At 37.2% G+C, this 22,959-nt stretch overlaps 1 protein-coding gene across 1 annotated transcript in view; it reads right to left on the bottom strand.

Annotated features, from left to right (window-relative positions):
• Window positions 1-22,501, bottom strand: part of rngtt (RNA guanylyltransferase and 5'-phosphatase) — an 82,387-nt gene extending 59,886 nt beyond the window's left edge. The window contains exons 1-8 of the mRNA XM_043219048.1: window positions 22,110-22,501; window positions 21,160-21,269; window positions 20,563-20,666; window positions 19,287-19,375; window positions 9,898-9,973; window positions 4,987-5,239; window positions 4,319-4,428; window positions 3,088-3,189 (exon numbers count right to left, since the gene is read on the bottom strand). Of these exons, the coding sequence (XP_043074983.1) occupies window positions 3,088-3,189; window positions 4,319-4,428; window positions 4,987-5,239; window positions 9,898-9,973; window positions 19,287-19,375; window positions 20,563-20,666; window positions 21,160-21,269; window positions 22,110-22,173 (908 nt within the window). The 5' untranslated portion in view covers window positions 22,174-22,501. The remainder of the gene's footprint in view (window positions 1-3,087; window positions 3,190-4,318; window positions 4,429-4,986; window positions 5,240-9,897; window positions 9,974-19,286; window positions 19,376-20,562; window positions 20,667-21,159; window positions 21,270-22,109) is intronic.
• Window positions 22,502-22,959: the final 458 nt, after the last annotated feature.

Genomic DNA, 22,959 nt, shown 5'->3' with positions numbered 1-22,959 from the left:
AACTACTAATCTGCTACAGAAGTGAGGGATAATGAACACTGGGCCATTTTTTGCCCCTCTGGGGTCTGAGGTGATTTTGTGGCCCTTGATATGTTTTGACATGCACACCGGTAACAGGAACTGTGGTTGCGTGCCGCGACTGTCCAATCAGTGACACTGACTAAAATGCAAATAAGGACTTTAACCTGGGGTTTAGGAATGTGCGGTGTGAAACATCAGCAAATAATTCATCAGGATTAACTTTTAACCCTGGATTCCATTTACCCAGAGTTTAGAATTAACTATTTTGCTTGTAATAAATGCCCTAGATATTCTATAAAGACAGATTATTCCATTTATTCAAACTCGTTCAAACATTATTCAAATTACAGATGAAAATTGAATTACTCATTAGCCAGGCTGCAAAGAAAGCCTACAAAGAGCATTAAATCAATGTAACTTGGCTGTCAAGACAAGAACATCATTTGGCTGCTAACTTTATAAGAACCTTTAACATTGCATGATTTCAATCAAACTGAAAGAATGCCAGTCTGGCCCTCACTGACGTAAATGACACGAATAATGCATATATTTACCATGACTCACACTTATTTGGAAAATGATCAGAAGTTTGTTTTTTTTTTCCTCTAAAGAGCTTGTTGTGAAACATTTACATTAATCATTTATATGTTCGTTATATAAATGAGTTCTCTTCGGACTTAACTGCTAAACTGAATATTTCGAAGTGTCAAAATGATAGTTTCATAGACTGCCAATGGAGGACAAAACTATGTCAGATTTAATAAAACTATATTCTGATGACAGACGAAAGGCTAACTTTGTTTTTAATCAAACAATAATAAAATAACAGAATTTTAATTCCGATGTGAACTATCCCTTTAAATAAATAAATGAAATATATAAAAAAACAGGTTCATGAACAGTTTATGGTTAGTTCCAATCCCCCTAACTATGTATTTTGAATCAATAAATCCCTAATTTGCTGGTTATTAATAGTTAATAAGGTAGTAGCTAAATTTAGGTTTTGTTTAGTATTATTGACGTAAAATATACGTGCTTTATAACTAGGGCTGTGCGATGCATATATTAATATATTTCGATATATCCACGGCTGTGTGTGTTAACTGCCTCTTCATTTCAAAACAGCTGATGGAGATTTATCGAAAAACCCGGCTTTACTGACGGGATGCGCGTCGCACAGCCCTATTTATAAGCGCTAATAAACTGCCAATATGCTATAAATAAGTTGGTAAATATACTACAAGCTATCGTGACATCAGAGCCCCCAAAAAAACCAACAAAAAAGAAACCCATCAGTCCTCGTCTTTGCTTTAAGCTCCTTTAATTCCCTGCCGTTTGGTCATTATCACAGAGCGCTCTGCTGGACGTCCCCCAAGCAAACGCTTCACACAAGCCCCCGAGTGGCCAAAGCACAGAATAATGGGCTTGTTAGAACAGATCTCCAGTTAAAGAGATCAACGACGTCTTTTTAACGTCTCCGTGACGGAGCCGAGCATTTCTCGGCCAGAGAGACACGGCCGCTCGACTTTCAACTGAGTTTGGATCAATGCGACACGCCGAACCCGCTCGTTCACTTTTGCCAAGCCATATAACATGCCGCAAGGTGCCAACTGCGCTGCTTCTGAGCAGATCTGTCTTACGGACGAGTGTTTAATGATGCTCATGCAGACGTCTGATTCTGGTTGGAGCACACGAGCCAGCAGGAGGCCAGAGAGACGGCTCACATCATTACAGCACACAAGCTCACGCAGAGCTACCAGAAAGCGACCTGGACCATCATTAAATGGCACTCTATGAGCGCTACACTCCGACTCTATAGAAACAGAACAAGTAAATTACACTGAAGATCGCCAAAAGAACATCTTTTGGAAAAATGAAAACATCGGATGTTACGTAGGCATCGATGTTATCAGTGTTAACTAAAATCTTTTTAATTAAAAGATAGAAAAGGGAGCCAAAAAAAAAAAAAAAAAATAAAACCGCGAAAAGTTGCAGATGGTTGGATTTAATTCAGCTCGTCTAAAATCGGATTTCTTTAGTTGGTCCTAACAATAAAATAAAATTAATAATAATAAAAGTTGGTCACTCCCAAGCTATAGGTTTTATCAAGTCCAACGATGCATGCATTTATTCAAAAATACAGTGGTAAAAAAAATAATAAAAAAATATATATATATATATATATATATATATATATATATATATATATATATATATATATATATATATATATATATATATATGTGTGTGTGTGTGTGTGTGTGTGTGTGTGTGTGTGCGTGTGTGTATGAATGAATGTATTGAAATAAATCGTACAATTTAAAGTAACTGTTTTCTAATTGAAATTATTTGTAAAATCCTCCTGTGATGCAAAGCCTTCAGAAATCATTCTAAAATGCTCATTTGATGCTTACGAAACATTTACGATTATTATCAATGTCGAAAAAACCGACGAATAATTTAGTGGAAACTGTGATGCATTTTCTTTTCCCCCCGGGATGAACAGAAAGTAGAAAGAAATGTCACGATTGATTAATCAAAAATAATAAGAAGAACTTTGAATGTGTAATTATTGTGACATAAAACATCCCTTCCAGATGAAAGCTGCTTACGGCTTCATCTTTTTTTTAATCCTAGCTGCAAAAGCTACTTAAACTTTAAATTATACTTAACAACACGACCATGATCTCATTAACATATGACCTCTCTCGCATTTACATATCATCTATTCAGTAATCAGCAAATTCATGCGCTTCGTTTGCATATTGAAAAGTACAACAGCAAAAAACAGCCCGTTTAATTGTAAGCGTTAAAGAAGAGGCGGTCAAAAACGGCCACAAAATGATAAGGAAAATCTCATTTTTTCTTTAGGGGAAACTCTTGAGGACATTGAGAAAGTGTGCTACGGCTATAAAAATAGTTAAGAATAATTTTGTATGCAATTATTTAGTTTTTGTAGTGAGATGCCACAGTAGTTCTAGAACACAACGGTGAAATCAGCATGTGTGGCTCCTGGCAGGAAGTGCTAGCGTTGATGTTTTAGCGCGCTTCGGTCGCTGGACTCACCGCGTGCCGTCTGCTTTCCAGCTGACTTTATAAACGTTCTGCTCCAACAGACGAATGTTCCTGCGGTCCATCGATACAGGCTGAGCGCCGGGAAACCCCGATCTGACAGACAGGCACAGGACAAGAAGCACATGGGATTATGGGACACATTGCTGGGTGGTTTTAATTGCTCTCCACTCATCAATGAAAGTAATCACTACTCACTAAATAACTCACAGCAGACTTCAGCACTTTCCATTAAGAGGGTCAAAATGTTTTCCGCTACTTAAAGGCACAAACACAACGCTCTTCATTATATCATGTATATTCACCATATCTATTTTCTAAAGCGTGTTATTTATCACGTGTACCCACCAAACCTGACCTATTCTTACCTACTAATGGTCACGATAACATCCTTATGCTATTTAAATCCTGTTACTTTTGTGTTGAATTAAATTTAATACATTAAATTTAACTACGCATTTATTTAAATAATTAGTTTGACTCTTGACGGTTTCATCCCAACGTCCCATATCATCGAGCAAAAATAAATCTAGCGTGAAAAGCAGGTTATTTCACATTTTGTATTTATAAACTTAAGGTAGCACACATTTATTAATTTACATCAAGCTTAATCATTCGACTGTTACCAAAGAAATGGTGTAAAATCTAAATTTTATTATCAGCAATTAAAAACTTGGTCGATAACGTCTACGCCCGAACCAGCTAGCGCCTACCGATATAATAAATATAAAATATGCAACCCAGTTATCTAATATGGTTTATTTTTATACGATCAGATTTCTTTACATTTGAATAATATTATTTAATTTAGAGTAAGTTCATTTATTGCTTATTTCTTAGAAAACAACACTGGTAACAGGGTTGCAAACTTCTAGCCATAAATAAAACGGCTCATAATATTTAGTCGACATAATTTGACGTGCTGAGGTTGACAAGCAGCATTTCCTGAAGGTTAAGCGCTTTATTTCATTGAGACTTATTATTTACATCTCACAAGCGGAAAGGTTTCCATTACTAGATATATCAGTTACACAGGCTCAGAGTTGGAATCCATCTTTGGGGGTTAAAAACACACACACCCACACACACACACACACACACACCCACACACACACACACCCACACACACACACACACACACACACACACACACACACACACACACACACACACACACACACACACACACACACACACACACACACACACCCACACACAGACTCACTTGTCCCACTCTGAGAACTCCTGACACTTCCTCTGAATCAGGCCGAGCTTGGGCTGTGACGTGACTTGAGTGACTCCTTTGACAGAAACCCCCTCCAGGAACACAGCGTGCTGAGACACAAACAAACAAACACTCCTCACACACTGCACAGTAATATTTCAGAAGGAAAGGACGCTACACCGAACAGAACGGTCCAGGGCTGTGTTTCCAAAAAGCATTGTGAGCTAAGCTGTTTGTAGAAACACTGTTGCCATATGCGTGAAAATAGCACCCGTTATGTCTATTATTAAGGGAAAAGGGTTATTTTCATATTTATGGAGGCTTTTAAAGGCGTGTAAGACCTCACAACACTTTAAAGTGCCCCTGTTGTGGATTATGAAAGGTTCTGGGAGTACCAAAAGTCAAAAAGCACTTTTGTCATTTACATTATGTAAAGAGACACCTAGTGGTGAAGAATGAATTCGCGTTTTCATTCAGACCAACAAGCAACATGAAACGGTTAAAAATGACTCGTTTCAATGATTCAGAGTTCTTTCTTTTGAGAGGGTGACTTCATAAACGGCGCGCTTTCGTAATTAAAACCTCGCAGGACGTTTTCATTCGCTTAGAGCTGTGTTGGAACGCTTTTGGAACGATTGAGAGGTTGAGCTGAAATGAGTTTCTCTCACCAGTTTTAGCCGTTCTTTCTTCTTCTTGCCCTGACTGGAGTGAGAGGAGCTGGGCTCTGAGCCCTGAGCGATGGCATTCCCATCATCGTCCGCATCATCTTCCTCTTCCTCGTCGAAGCACCATTCGGGGAGAGCCGGGGCGGGCGGCGCGTCCTCCACGTCCCCGTAGCGACGGAAGAGCTCCTTAAGATAGTCGGCTTTATAGATGCCCGGCGGCCGAGCCTGAGCGAACGCTGCCACAGCGGCCTCGATACTGACGCCGCAAAACACACAACAACACACACTCATGCCTCAGATATTTGTCAACACATCTACAACCCTGACTGCTGCTTAAAAATACATATTCATATTAATAAAAAGCTGAATGATGTGCATCTTGATTGCTTCGATATAAATAAACCTATGAAAGCTTTTTTAATGTTAGAAAACGCAAATAAATTTTATATTAATTTTGAAAATAAGTATTTCTTTTTAAATCATTTTATTTTCTAAACTAAGTTAAATATTCCTGTAGTTCACGAGTCCTTTTTCGGCAATGTTTCTTGAACAAAATGTCAGCATACAAGAACGATTTCTGAAGGATCACGTAAGACTGGAGTAAATTCAGTTTTATCACAGCAATAAATTACACTGAAATATATCAAGGGTTTTTATATAAGCAATATCACACTTGTAGATGTTAGATATAGCTGTATATCAGCATATACTGCCCATTAGATTTACCCGAAACAAAACAAATATTACATTTAACTACTAGAGAGATACGAGCGGCGGTTCTCTCCGTGGGTTCACGAGCGCTGAACGAGCGCCATGGAGCTCACATCTCCAAAAAACATTGAAGGAAATTTTCAAACAGACATTATCTTTATTACCAAGCTGCATTTATGGCCCTACACCACGAAACCAGTCGTAAGTGTCCATTTTTGCATCATATGAAAGCTGAATAGATCCATTGTTAGTTATGATTTGTCCGAGATACAACCCTTCAAAAAAATATAGAATTTTTTTTTTTAAAGTTGTCCAATTCAAGTTCTTAGCAATACATATTCCTAATCAAAAATTAACTTTAATATACTTTTATTAAATATCTGTAAGCTCCGTGAAGAAAAAACGTAAAAAGGCCAAAAGAGGGGGGGTGGGTTTAGACATCTCATCCACTCGATTTTAGACATCTCATCTTTATACAAATTTGTGCAGAATCAAGCACTTATAATAAAGCTCATAGTCTACTGAATAAACATTATTAATGCATCAGTGATTATGAGATAAGACAGCTAAACTGCCTGCCAGATATCATGTTTATATTCATGGCATCACTACAAAAGCAAACTGAAGGAATCTGCTTCTGTCTCATATAATATGATATAATACATCCTTGCTAAGCCACCCTAAAATGACGGTTGAATTTCTTCGGTATGTCTTCACAGACCTGGGCAAAAACAACACACTTGACTGAACAGAATGAAGCATGGATCACTAAAACAGTGGTCTTACAGGCTTCAGGAGCCAACTATAGATCCAGTGACCACCAAAAAACCTCCTAAAACTCAAACACTAAAGTAATATTCCCATGTATAGCAGAAAGTCAACCTACATTTAGCATATTCTAGAGGTTTTCTTTACATGGTTTGGTTTCTGATGTTTAAGAATGGTTTTAAGATTTATTTAGCTATGCCCTAACTTTGCAGTTAGGCTAGTTGTATTTTATTATTTGCATTTAGCACGTCTTCAGTGCTGCCCACAACTTGAACAGAGCTGTGATGAGACTCAAAACCAGTCGAGCCGTTTTCTTTCTTTCTAACACTTTTCAGCTTCACACTGAAGCATTAGCGGCTAAAGTGAGAGTCAGAACAGACCGCGAGAACGAACACAGCGATCTCTAATGAACTGCAAACAACAAAAAGCCTGAGGCCTGAAACCTGACTTTAACACTAACCTTCACACGTCTGATAAAACTAGCTTTTTTAACAAATATCTAAAAATGTATAAAAGTTATGTGCATTTTTAATTGAAAATAAGTGAAACCAGAACTGTGACATTTGTGCACTATATATATATATGTGTGTATATATATATATATATATATATATATACATATATGTGTGTTATATATATATACACATATATATAAGTCTTGGCTTAAATATTTAACGTAAAACAATTGCAGACTCCAAGTACTTGCATAGCTCTTTGAGTGGCAGACTTCCTCGTTCATGAATATTAATCGATTGGTTAGCAAGCTTCCCAGAGCGTCTAGTCCGGTCACAAGAAATTAATATTCATGTGCCAAGCCTTCTTTCCAAATCCTGCCTGTCAGCTAATCAGGCGGGCCTACAGAGCAAACATCGTGTAAAGCCGATCAATATTCATGAGCCGAGCCTTCGCCGCCGCAGCATTCGTGAACTCACGCCCACGAACCGAACCAGGTCCGCGCTACGGACCGAAGACAAAAACTGCCATTTCGGCTTTGATATTAACCTTATACGTTTTCATTGACCTCTCGGGTTAAAAATTAGAAGACAAGAAGTCCAATTTGGATTTGGGTCGGCTGAAAGTGTGCCCGTCAGTATTGGCCAGCACCGTTTTATATTCTGCTTTGCTGTCCTCTCAGGATTTTCTCCATGTCCCCATGACTGGTACAATCATGAACACTGACCGTAGGTGATAGACGTAAAGCCTTCACTTCTAAGCATGTTTTTTTAATGCGCTCTCATTGAAATTTCAGCAGATGGCTCCGAGGAAGACCTACTACTGTTCCAAGCCTTTCCATTTATAGATTACAACGTGAAGTCTGCTGGAGACTCAGAAACTTAAAAATGACTTTTAACTTCTTCCAAAGCCAAAGACGTCAGCAGAGTTTTTCTGATCTCCTCTGAAAAAAAGAAGACACTTTTTATGCTGTAAGAGTGATTTTGGTAGTCAAAATTCCTTCTTTATTTACGGGCAAAGACAGGGAACTCTTGAGCACAGTATGTGACGTATTTGTATTTTCACTTGGTGTATTATCGTGCCGCCGCGGAGAACGACAGGTCGCTTGTTCACATTTAAGCTGACTAAAAGAGTAATACATTTTCATATCTTGCGCTATGATTGTTCATCTGACAAGCCTCCCACTCAGAAAAGCTGAACTTTAAGTAAATTCAGAGCTTCCTATCGTAATTAAGACATTGTAGTAAATCGGCATGTCTTTTTCATGATTTAAAGGCTCATATGTGACTAAAAACTCATCAGTAGGCTCTGTTTGAATTGGAGGACTGTCGACGCCCACTGCTGTGATTGGCTAACAGTCGTGTGTTTGATAGCGTACATTCCTCGCAGATGGACGCCGCTGTGAATGACGCTTCACATACTCAATATCAGATTTATGGACCTTCAAAGCCATGGCCACCATCCACAAGCATTACCAAGCTTGAAGGAGCCAGGATACAATTGTAAAAAAAAATCGAATAGTAGAATATTTATTTGCAAAGACCAGCACTGGTATTGTCGGATCTTGAACTCTTGAAGCCCCGCCCTCTTCTGAAAAGGGGGCGGGTGCACCAGCTCGTTTGCATTCAACGGGACACGCACAAAAATGGGGCGTTTAGGCCTATACCCTAAAAGTGTCAATTTTAACAAGCTATAAAATGATCAGAAAGTTATTTTGAGCTAAAACGTAAGTAATAAGAGACACGTATTGCATATTAATAGGGGCATAATAGGTCCCCTTTGAAAACCGATGAACATTCCAATAATCTAAATAATTTTTCCACTATAAAAGAATCCTTTGTCCAATGGAAAGGTTTCACAAATTTCATAAAAAAACACTTCTAACCGAGCTGAAGTCTCCTGCGTCAGAGACTGGACTTTCAGTACAGACAGCTTCATTGATCGGATTCTTTGGGGTTTGTTTTTGCACATTGCAGAGCGTTATAATCAGTGCAGACGTATTGGTTGTTTATGGCTGACTGGTGATATCACAGAGTCATATTTTATAACATTAGTTTTATTGTTTTGACAGGTTTTTATTGCGTTGATGTCAGACGCGATCATTTGTGCTTCATAATTTTCGACGTGTGTCCATCGGTCCAAAGAAAAACAGAAAACAAGGTGAGATGCCACTTTCAGATGTAAAATATGTAATTTACTTGACAACGCTGGCATTAGTATATACTCATATAATACATAGAAAAAGGCAGGGTTGAATTTCCAGGGGAAAAAAAAAACGTTCAAAAGATGTTGCTTTTATATTTTTGTAAGAAGGCTGCATTTATTAGAAGAAAATACATTAAAAATGTTAACAGATATTATCGATAAAATATTTTTAATATTTAAAATAACTTTTCTATTTGAATATACTGTAAAATGTCATTGATTGCTGTGACACGCTGCTGAATTTTCAGCATCATTACTCCATAATCCTTCAGAAATCATTCTAATATTCTGGTTATTATTATTACTGTTGAAAATAGTGCCCAGTATTTTTGTAAAAACATACATAGTCAAAATGTCATTTATTTGAAACATTAAAAACGCATTTACTGTCACTTTTGATCAATTTAATGCATGCTTGCCAAATAACTGATTTCTTCAAAACTAACTCTGCTCATCTTCCCTTAAATTGTGTTGCTTAAACACAAGAAATGATATCTTTAATGTAATTTGTCGGAAGTAAATGTGTGATTTTAAAGAATAGCAATGGCAAGAAAGCACCTTTCTATAACGAATTAGCCAGTTGAATTTTTACATTTTTTTAATAAGCGCAATTTTAAGCAATTAATGCCGTCTTCATCTTGAAATTAACGTCTGCCACCAATCGAATGAGATATAGTGTGTGCAAAAAGGTGGCATTTTCCATCTACTGTGGCCGGTGGGCAAAAAAAAGTCGATTTTTGTGCCCGTATGTGTGTGTGTGTGTGTGTGCTATCTAACCTCCAGTCCATTTTCTCCACCAGGTAGGCACATATTAAAAAGCCGGTGCGGTTGAAGCCATGCGTGCAGTGAACGCCTGCGGGAGACAGAACACAACAGTGACTTCAACACAACTGAATCGCACGTTACTCACACATCCCAGCCCAAACCCAGCCCACCAATCATTCTGGCCGCGTGCGCTCGCTGAAATCAATATCATCATCTTTTTTGGTTATTTATGCGGTCCGTGACCGCCGGCCTTCGGAGCGGAAGAGGGTGCTCCGTTTGGTAGACGGTGTTAAACATGCAGCGCTGAGAGCTGAAACTCGGCTTGCAAATAACTGTGTGAACTTATTAAGATAATTACAGTCATCGGCAGAAAGACGTGCTTCTTTCACAGAGCTGGCCTTTTGTTTAGCGGGCTGCGAGCGCAAAAGTGGTGAAAAACAGCGAGATGCAAAGACCGAAGTCGTCCGTGTAACACGCGTCGCAATGGAATAAACTGGAACGGACGATAAACATGTCATTAAAAAAAGTGTCATTAAAAAAAAAAAAAAAAAAAATAAAATATATATATATATATATATATATATATATATATATAAAAATATAAATAAATATATATATATATATATATATATATATATATATATATATATATATATATATATATATATATATATATATATATATACACACATATACACACACAGTATATATATAATATGAACTTAATTTTAGAATAAATCTGAAAAAGAAATACATTCTTACATTCATCCATTTTGCATCTGTAACGATTTTTCAAATAAATTAATAAAAACAAGGTTTACAGTTAAATTAACTGTATATTAGTATAACATTGAAAATGAACCTTTCTCATGCTATAAGTATGAAGGTGCATTTTTTCTCATGTTATTGTTTTTTAATTTTTTACTTTCAATTTTTACTGTCACACCATAGGACACGGTCAAATTCCCATTTATCTCCTGAATATGACAGATAGAAAGTAAACCTAGCATGCATAATATTATATATTAATAATTAACATATTAAACTGCCTCACTTTCTGTTATTAATGATACAAAAGCAAAAGAATACATTTTTATACGCACACATGCCAATAATTACGAAATGCCAAATATCTGCCAACATACCACTGAAGGCCGACCACTAAAAAGCTCGCACATGCATTTGTGAGGAATGAGGAATTTCCTATCTGCTCAAAAATGTCCAAATTCCCGGAGCAGACGTTTGGGGTGAAGGTCAGAGAGAAACCCCCCAACAGAAATCAGTGCAACACCAGAATGATTTCAAACTGATGTGTCTCTTTTCAATATTGATGCTGTGTTAATACTACACGCGCGCCGCAATACTGTAAATAATCCAGTGCTAGTTTACACTCCAACATGGCAGGTGGCATCTAGTCGTTTAGCAGATGCTTTTATCCAAAGTGACTTACAAATGAGGACGATGGAAGCGATCACAAGGAGAAAACACCGAAGAAGAACAGTAGCAAAAGCGCTCTATACGTGCACCAGAGCAACGTTTTTTAGACAGCCCAGACTACAAGAAGTTCTTTTTGTGCATTTGACTAACGTAATATTTGAAACGTATACAGATACTGCAACACTACCCTTATGAAGTCTTTCGACCATGATAATTGCGCAGTGACAACTTTAGTATAGTTTGACACCAATGTTTTTCACGAAACAGACCCTGGCTGTACTTCTTAAGCGCGATTCAACTTTCATTTTCCAGTCTGTGAATATATACACTATGCAGAGTTACAATCTCCAATAATCTGACACGCAGCATCGGCTTGAACATTTCACGACCAATTACAGTACACTACTGCGTTTAAAAGCTTGCGATCAATGGCCGGTTGTGTTTATCTCGTGCGAGTCTACTGTAGAAAACCAATGGAAAAGCACGTTCTGCGAGAGAAACGAAGCCCGAGCGAAGCGCGTGGAGTTCGTGGCATCCCCCAATCAATGGCGCGGTCTGCTCTGGATGTGAGCCGCCGACGGTAAACAGACGCCCGTGCCGTTTCTGACACGCAGGCAAAAGAGAAGCGGAGAGTTCAGCTGCGTTCAGCGCAGACGGCGTCAATCATCCACAGAGCTCCTCATCCTAATGAACCGTCTTCTCTTCATCCACGTGACGGAGGCTAACAGCCGATGAGACACGATTGAGGAAATAAACACGGGCAGTAAGCGGAGCTTGATTCGATCTGACCCACCAGCGGTGGAAGGAAATCAGAGGCTTGCGGTTTCTCGAAGACGTAAAGCAACGTCTCTGATCAGCGCCGCACGCTGTACCATATTCAAACGGCTCGTGCTCTCTCATGAGCCATTAAGATGCTATACAGCGCTAACAATTATTTAAGCAATAATTTGATGGAATTCAATTGCTTTTCTATTGAGAAAATAAGGGATACTCTGACGCAATTGAATCAAACACTGTTTAGAAGAATTCTGAATAAAACAGTAGAGCATTTAGCATCTAGTTTGACAATATTTCAGTATTTTAGTCAGTAACAAAACTCTCTCAGCTCCCTGCTTTACAGCTTTATGCAGCGTCGGATGGGTTGTGCTTTTCTGGTTCGTTCCGTTCCGTTCTGCGCGTTCAGCATTTGTCAAGGTACTGCTGAAGGAACCCCAACGAGGAGGCATTCTTTAAGAAGAAGAAGAAAGCGTCCATCAATTGTAATGTGTGTGTTCAGTCGTCAATCTGCTGGAGCTGCGTTCGGCCCACTGTCAGCGGTTGTGAACAGCGCAAACTATCGCATACAAAAAAAAAACACAAAGCTTGTACGGAACGATATGCAAATGCGTTCTGCAGACCGGCAGCTTCCTGCGCTGCAGTTTGAGAGTTTGAGAACAAAAAAAAAAATACATCAGGAAATTTATGAGGCAAACGTAAAGTCAGCCGAGTTTTAATGGCGTTACGGGACAAATAGAGACAGAAGAAAATACACCAGTCCTGACCTCGACCTGGCTTTTGCATGAACTTCTACCTGAAGAACATTGCAGGAGCAACGGTTTGTAATGAGAAATGAGGCAAATGTCCTCCTGAATGTCTAAGCTGCGGACGTTTGGTGTCAAAAAGACAAACAATAATTTACTCAATCTAAGGTTCACATAGCGACACTACCGTTTTTTGCTTTTGTTGTCGTTTTAATGCCTTTTTTATGCACGCTCGAGGATGAATTCAATCAAAGAGATTCTTATTTCTAGTCGCCAGAAGAGTTGGTGTTTTCAGCAGCAGATCGACACATCAGAATGATTTCTGAAAGGTCACGCGAGTAATGAAGCTGAAAATGGCATTTTACGGTATAATCATTAAAAAATATTTCCGATTTTAATAATATTTCACAGCATCATTGGGGTTTTTGTATCGAATAAATGCGTCCTTGGTGAGCAGAAGCAATGTCCTTTAAAAAAAAATCGTACCGACCCCAAACGTAAAGTATTTAAACTTAAACTTGACAGTATGTATTTTAAACTGACTCTATTTATCTATCGGTTGACATTAACACAGTCTAGCAAAGGTTAGATGAAAAGAAGAGGTAGTGCGAGTTATTACATTTTGGTGAAAAATTACAAAAGACAAACACTTTGCAATGACGCTCGTTGATGAACCGTTTCCAGTAGCAACAGAAACACACGCCACATTCAACATATTTTCTCTATACATTCCCCGAGCAGTGAAACAAGCTCTTTCATCTAGACTAAAATGAATTTCATACATTTTCTCCATAACCTGATAAAGTGGCTTCATTAGTAAATCATAGCCAACGGGGCTTTTTTTTTTTTTTCAAAAGTGGACACAAGCCAAATGTCAAATGACGGCAAAATGAACAAACTCCGCCGAGCGTACAGCCTGTTGGTTATTGATCACCCCGCCTTCGCGTCTACGCTTACGACGACTCGACTGAGGTATCGGTAAATGAGCTTTCTTATCAAAGCGTCCTCACGCGGAGGCCGCCGCAACGGCCATTTCTGGGATTACGTCCTCTGGCGATACAAAAAAAAAATAAAGATTTGAACGCCACGCACTCTTCGGGGTGATTTTCTACCACATCCCACAGCTGTCCTAGACGCTAGATAGCGACTGAACAAGAACGCTGATGCAAACAGCCATTCCTAAGACACTCCAAAGACGCTCGACGCCATTGATGCCTGCTCTTTGGCGGCCGACTGAGGGACTTTGTGCGGTTTTGAAGTGTTATTTATACGTTGGGAGATCGTCTTCAGCACCGCTGAGGGGGGTTTTTGGCTTGCAGCATCATGGTGGGGCATGATAAAACTACCAAACACAACTAAACCGCTCTCTAAGGGTTGAGGGAACAGCGCTGGGGATTATGGGTTGGGATCTTCCATTAGCTGGCAGGATGGAAACTGTCTGCTGCAACATTAAGGTCAGAATGATCACCAAGGGCCATATAAATAACCCTGGAGCACAAAACCTTAAGCGGCAAGGGCTATATTTTTCAACAATTCATTATAAGTGACAAAATTATCTTTTTTTTTTGTTTTATGCGAAAAATCATTGGGATGTTAATTACATTTTAGATTTTTTTTGCGCTCTCAGATTCTAGATACTCTAATATCTGTATCACAGCCAAACGTTGTCTTATCCTAACAAACCATACGTAAACGGAAAGATTATATTCAGCGATAAAATATATTACAGAGATAAAAATGTATCGTTGCGCCTTTGGATGTCAGAATCATTTTTTGGTCATCAAACACTATTAGAAGCTAAAATGAAATCTAAATGAAGACTAAATGAAACCTGTTATGACTCCTCTACTTTCAAAGCATGAATTTGCATTAAACAATTAATATTCACGTATGCAGTTCATAGGGAACATATTATGTTAGCTCTATAGTTACAGCATCCAATACTATTTAAACCTATAACATCTTACATTTAGTCTTTTTTTTGGACAAATGCAACTTTATATCTCGCATTTCAGACTTTATAACTCGATTTATAACTCGACAATAGAAAAGGGGAAAGTGAGAAATGTGATTAAAAACTCAAAAGAGAGAACAACGAGTTGATTAAAAAAAAACAAAAAAGAACAAAAAAACGGGAGCTGCATTTTGTCAGAAATTGTAAAAAAAAAACAATATTGCCTCATATTTTATATTATATTTGATATTTATATTTCTTTTTTATATATAATATATAACATATATAATATATATATATATATATATATATATATATATATATATATATATATAATATATATATATATATATATATATATATATATATATATATATATATATATATATATATATATATATATATATATATATATATATAACTATATATATATATATATATATATAACTATATATATATATATATATATATATATATATATAATATATATATATATATATATATATAACTATAATATATATATATATATATATATATATATATATATATATATATATATATATATATATATATATATAACTATATATATATATATATATATATATATATATATATATATATATATACTATATATATATATATATATATATACTATATATATATATATATATATATATATATATATATATATATATATATATATATATATATATATATATATATATATATATATATATATATATATATATATATAATATATAAATATACAAAGTGTCTGTAAATACAAATGGCAATATATAAATGTCAAACAAACAAGACACTAAAATAAACTAAACTAAAAAAAAACACCTTAATGTACATTACTGATAACAAAAACATAAATATAATTATACACTTCTGGGAGCTTTTACTTCCAAAAAACAGAAATGTGAGAAAAATAGCACATAATGCAATGTTAAATCATTTACATTGATTGAATGTGGGAAAGTGAACAAAATAACTGGATTTTAATTTAAAAAAAACAGATATATAATGTATTCAAACTGTGAAAGATGATGTGATGATATTCATGTATCTTACTGGTATGTGATACAGAGCACATAAAACTCCACGCACACTCACCTCACCTCAACTCATCCGATTAATGAATATTTTCTCAAGCATGAGATTACGGCCAACGGTGCATCAATTATTAGTCTTTGTGAGGTGTTCATCATTTGTTTCAAATGACTGTCATTCACGTTACGAGGTCCTGCGCAGCAGCGGACAGGTGGAGCAAAGGGCACGTTAAAAACAGAAACATCGTGTTAGCTAATTAGCATTCGTGTCAAACATATTGATCATCCGACAGCAACCGCAGCTGCATTTCTTCGTGGCAGTAGTTAAGCGTTGTAAACGTTTTGTTTTTTTTTTGCACGCTACTCTTCGCACTCCCCCAGCGCTTCACGAGTCACGTGACGGTACCTACGCCGTCCTACAACCCACGGCAAACGGACAAAACATAAACCATTCATTCACGGCGGGCGCAGAATTAGCGTGGGAACGATCCCGGCTGTGCTGCTTGGTCTGATGGTTAAGGTAAGGTGAGGGGAACTTTATTGTCCCGAAGGCAAATTTGTCTTGGTCATGCAAATGCTCCAAAAAAAAATCTATTTGATGCACTATTCCATGCATTAAAATACGAAAGGAAAGTCCCAGGGTGCATGAAGCCGGAGTCGAAACCAAAGGAACCCATTTACAAGAAGCACAGCCCATAGTTTTACATTTCCAGCTCATTCCATATAATTCCATTTGTGGGCTCTTTTCATTGTTTTGATGACTTCGCTATTCATCAGAAATGTGTCAAACGCACGTAAAAACGGGTCTTGTGTGTAAACAATCCAGCAGAGCCGCAAACATCTGTCCACTTACGAAACATCTGCTCTGACTCGCGGCGGAGCATTTACCCGAAACCTCTAAAGTTGTCTTTCCCTCTCTCCACGTGTGGAGCACTCCTGATATTAAGGCGCCAAAACTAAAAAGTGAGGAAGAAATCACAAGGTGTTTAGCGTAAAGGAGAGCGCGGCAGCAGAAAATCGACTGTGTAGCTAATTTACCTGATTAATCATCAGAGGACCAGTAACAGTCGCCCCGAGCTCCGTCAATCGCACTGTTGCAGTGGCGATAACAATGGCCTTCACGTATTCCATCTCATACGCAGCGCCTAACCACGACCTGAGAGCGCCTCCAACAGGCCCGACTCGCTACTGAACCATCAGGATCTCGGTTCATTTCATAAAACCTTCAGTATACTTCGATGTGCAAACATATTAGCGGCTAGTGAGATAATCCAAAGAAATCAGTGCTGTCAAACATCCAAAGGTGTCGTTTTACGGAATATGTGCGCTTTAATATGCGTATATAAAGACAGCATATATTTTTTACATGCATATATTAATATTAAGATATAATCTATCACATTTAAATATATGCATAATACATGCACGTGTGTGTATTGATGCATAAGTAATAAATATATTGTCTACACAAAAACATTTATTTTGGATTTTATTTAGTGACAGCACTGAAAGAAATGGATGCCCTTATTCGGCAAAGTCGCATTCAATTTTTATAATGTAACTACAGATTTCTATTACAAATAAATGCTGGGGGTTTTTTTAAACTTCCCGCGCATCAAAGAATCCTGAAAAAATTAATTATGGCCGTTTTTAACGTCGACAATAATCCAAAACGCTTCTAAAGCGGTAACCATGCTGAAAATGATCCTAAATATTCACATTGAAGACAGCTACTTTCCACATTTTTTTATAACACTGTTACGCTGGATTTTTGACCAATTGAATGGCTCGGATGAGATAAACATCGGCCTGACCTCAAACCTTTGAACAGTGGAGTATGTAAGTAACGTCAAATATGAATGTCATGTGTATCTCATGTCACATTATTTGCTGCAAATCAGAAATAAGAATTATTCATAGAGTTCACTGCTGCATGTCAGTGACTCAAAGTCTGCATCTGTCACTTAGCTCCCATGATGCCTCATTTCTCAGGACGTGACCGAGTGACGCTTGCTGCTCAGATTTAGCCATACTCCTGCTCATGTTTAAGTGTTAAATTGCATGTAACGTAATTTTTTTCAGACCTTAAAAGGGTCATATTATGCAATTTCACATTTTCCTTTCTCTTTAGAATGTTACAAGCTCTTGGTGCCTGAAGGACATCTGTAAAGAATAAAATGTCGTTTGCAGTATCTTTTATAGTTTTTGTGTCACGGCGCAAGGACGCGGCATCGTGTTATGATAAGAGGAGTAACTTTCCGCCAAACGCTTGAGGTATTCAGCCAATCACAACACACTGGACAGCTGGCCAATCGGAGCAGACCCCGCTTTTTTTTTTTTTTTTTAGAACGATGAGCTTTGTACAAATCGACCTGTTTCAGGAGGCGGGGCTTAGAGGAGGAACAACTTAATCCACAAACACATTTCTTTACACCAAATATAAAAATTATGTTCTTTTTATGTTCTTTATTAAAACATTAATTCATATAAGAAGATACTTATGAAAAAAAAATATATATATATATATATATATTAATTTTATATTATATATATATATACAGTATATATATATAGTATATATATATATATATATACATATATATATATATATATATATATATATATATATATATATATATATATATATATATATATATATATAAAATATTATATTAATTTTATATATATAATATAATTTTTATTTTTATTTTTTACAAGTTGGTGACTTATTTACAAAAACTAAAAACCAAATCCATTTATATTTTCCTTGCGATACATTTTTTTTTCTTCGTTTTTTGGTGTTTTATTGTCTTTCTATAGAAGTCTTCTAACCGGACTCGACCTGATACACCAACGAATGAACAGTTCATCTCCAAATATAGACTCATTTTCAATAATCATATTTTTTCATTCTGTATTCCAATTAAATCGCAATCAAACTGCAGCTGGGTTATTTTAATGAGGCTAAAAATAACAAAAAAATACAGCTAGTCGACACAATAAATGACTATAAATAATAAAATCCGTTTTTGCGGATGAACTCTTGAAGTGATAACAGATGCAACGGAACATTTTGTTGGTGGGCTCCGTTTCTATTCCTGTCCACAGTCAGATCTCATTGGTCCAACGTTCTGCATCCATATAACTGCGTATTAAATATTAAATATATTCCAGCTGGCCGTAATCGTGTTGCTTAGGGCGGTATTTTCACTTTAAACATGTTCAAAGCTGCAATAGAATATACACGGACAGCTATATTTCCGGTGAATACCGCTTAAAACTGCACGCTATTTCTTGTGGAATACGGCACACGGGTCATAAGGACGGCTTTCAGCGAGATGAATTATCATGTGTGGCACATCAGGCCAGGACGGGACACATCAGGGTTTAGGGTTCTGAACAACAAACAAATCAATCGGAGCTGTGTCTTACCGATGAGCTCCGTGGGCGTCTTCTCTATGAAGTGCTCGCACAGCCTGATGAACATCTCTGTCGTCTCTACGGCGGGACATTCTGCGTGACTGAACGAGACACAAACAACTGCGTATGAAGGCGGCGTGACAGGCCAGAACTATTGTAGCACGTCACACAAGCAGCTAAAAAAAATAAGACTTTAATGTTTCAGAATACTCTCAATAAATGTATTTTTTAGCCTTTTTTTAGGGGTAAGCCTCCTCTTACCAAGGCCCTCTTTCATTTCGACTGAATCATATCGGGCCCTATAAGTGTTTTTTTCCTCAGAGCACACTGTCTGATTGGTTCTGTTAACATCCAAGCACGTGAAAAACACCTTTATTGTCCGATTATTTTTTATGTCATTTTCTATACATGCCCTACCCTCATACTTGTAACCTTAACCAACAATGTCTTCTAATGTGATATTAGACAAAAATATTTTCTTTTATGTTTGTAAATTAAATGTAAAAATGCATATATATATATATATATATATATATATATATATATATATATATATTATTTTATTTATTTTTTTAATAAATCATCATATTTTCACAATGTAAATTAAATGTGTTTGTATTTCTATACATATAAAAAGAAAATTATATGATATATATATATATATATATATATATATATATATATATATATATATACACACACACATACACACACATATATACAGTTTTATACCATCATATCAATCATATTTTCACAATGTAAAATTCTAACATTTTATTTTGCCAAAAAACAAGACACTATGAATTTTTTTTTTTAAGTTATTACATTTTTTTTTATTATAAAAATTGGTTATGCAATACTTTTTTGGAAATTTGATTTTTTTTTTTTTTTATCATAGGATTTAACATTGTACTGTGACAAAAACCATTGCAAAATCTGACGTCACGTCACCATCTCTAGGTCCTTATCGGATGCCAAACGCAAACAACAAATGGTGCTAACACACACGTCAATGTATGATGTATACAGTCCTACCTACAAACAAAAACGTTCATATTTTACGGAGCCAAAGACTGTAGTGTACACCGCGAGTTTTTCAAAAGCTTATCCTTAAATGCGTGATATGAATAAACGGTGTTCACAAAGGCCTGTTGGTGTGGTGCTCTCAAGTGAAACGAGTAGAAGCTTGGACCCAGAAACAGCTTTCCTTGCGTCACGCTTTAACAAGCGGATAATATTTCAAATGCGCGAAAAGCAACGCAGCATTGGGTTTCTGTAAGTCACATACCCTTTGCAGGCAAGCTTGACGTATTTGATTCCTTCTTTTTCTATCTCCGCTCGGTCGTAGAAGCGGCTGGTGTTCGTCAGGTCCACCAGCAAACCCATCTTCACCTGAGGACAGCATCCCTTTTAGCACAGCTCAGTCAGAGGAGCAGTTATACACATATACATATGCATTTACATTAAAAATCTAATCCTCAACGTTCCGGAGTTTCTTTTTTGTTGAACATTACTGAAGATATTTTTGACATTGACTTACATAGTATTTTTTGTAAATATAACACCGTGGAAGTTATTGGCTGCCACCTACTGTTTGATTACCAACATTCTTCAAGATTCAACATAAGAAGGAAACAGAAGTTCAGAACAACTTAGTAAATGATTACAGAATTGGTCATTTGAACTATCCCTTTAAGAGGACATCCGCTGGGGTTGAAGACTTCGGATTTGCTCAAATAGCAGAAGAAAAACTCTACGATATTGTTTTTATGACTTTCAGTGAAATAGTGTTATAAATGTACATTAAAAAAAAAAACTTGTATGGACTTTTCTATGGACAATGTCTTTTGATGTGGACATCATAACATCTTTCACGTCAATATACCTTTAAGCTTTTGAGATAGTTGGACAGCATGCTGGGATGAAACCTGTTCTCCTCCGGGACTTTATCATCGTATCGTGGTCCAAGCATGGTTTTCATGGGTAGAAATTTCCCTGCAGAAAGAAATAACCGTGTTCTTTACACTTAATGATTTACTACAGAGACACGTGTATTCATTTAATTACACTCGTGTAGCGAGTTTAATTTCAATAGGCTATTATTTTTACTCAGATTTTAGATGCAAAAATGAGTCATTAAATATACTGTGTTTATATATATATATATACAAAGCTTGGAACCGCCTGTCGGTGTACTGTACAAAGGTCATACTATGGTGAAGTCCGATGGCATGAATATTAATTAGCTCGCGGCCTCCGACTAGAGAGTCTTCTAATTAATATTCATAAACGACGCCTTCATCGTAGTACGATTCGTTAACCGCGTTCCGACATCCGCCTCTCAGCAAATCAGGAGAGCGAACGTGACACGGGGCGATTAATATTCATAAGTCAAGCCCGCCCCTTACCCAGTGACGTACTTGTGTTGACCTGCGTGTAGTGAAGCTAATCTGGCTAGCCACTCAATTTAAAACCATACAAAACAAGTTAAGAGAGGCCCCAGTGTCTGCTTTGACGTCGTACACGTGTCTAATTAAAAACACACGTAGTTAAGTCACCATTGGGTTATTTTGGCATATGACGCAGTGCACCGTTAGCGCTACGAGTCGGTGCTACGAGCAAGCACAGGCTAATGGTAGCTAACTCTCAGTTAAGACTGAAAGCGTAGAGTTTTAATCAGGTTTACCGAAGCCGCACGCACACGGCTCAGCGCTCGAGTACATTAATGCTCTCTAATATTAGCCCAGCTCTAAGAACCTGGCTCGTTTTATCACAAAGAGCGAATGTGAATCGGTACAGAGCAGCTTTGTTGACAACTGCCTGATAGACGCTCACCAGCCACAGGTTGTCCTCTTCTGGGACAGTTCTTCCATCGCGGAGGAGCTCCGGTTTGAGACATGTTCCCGCTGATGTACGCAGAGACAGAGCTCGAGCCTGGTCCGGAGGATCTTCGGGGATCCGCTGCTGCCTGGGCCCTTCACACAAAACAAACCCCAGCACCGTTAGCGCTTCGCGGCTTTAGCGAGAGCTCCGCGACGTAAAGAGAGGCTCGTCCTCGGCTCAGCAGTCATGAGATGAGCCCCATGAGACGACCGCTTCTCAAAGCCCGCTCACAAGTAAACAGTAATTCTCCACGTTGTCCCGCAGCCCGGTGCTTTTACCCGCTGAAACCGACAGCGGCAGTGACTGCGGGCGGCCGCTAGGGGGCGCTGAACACCCAGATAGATGGACGGTCCGCATCTTAGAGACGTCTCGGGTTCTTCTCGTTTCTTTTTTGTCATTCCGGTCGAACTGGATGATGATGACCGGCTCACATCTCCGTGTGGAGCCCTGGCTGTTGCCAGTCGACAGTATGCCAATGATGGTTTATGAAACATCATTAATGTTTTGGAAATGTAAACTGAAATTTCCTTCTGACGCACAAAAGATAGAAATAACTGACTTAAAATAATTTTTAGCTGATGCAAATTAGCGTTCTTATGATTTTAGATAGATAGTGGTGGTTTCTAACAAGATGAATATAACAGAATTGCATATTTTAATTAAACGAGCACAAATAAATTACAGTTACCACACCTTTTAACTTAATTTGTGTTTACTTGATTTGTGTATTATTGTATGTTAATAATAACATTGTAATAATCACTTTTATATGTTATCGTAATATTACGTAATGTTGTGTTTT

The sequence above is a fragment of the Puntigrus tetrazona genome, chromosome 20 (genome assembly GCF_018831695.1).
Source record: "Puntigrus tetrazona isolate hp1 chromosome 20, ASM1883169v1, whole genome shotgun sequence".
NCBI classification, from domain to species: domain Eukaryota; kingdom Metazoa; phylum Chordata; class Actinopteri; order Cypriniformes; family Cyprinidae; genus Puntigrus; species Puntigrus tetrazona.
This window is presented reverse-complemented; position numbering and strand designations above follow the sequence as displayed.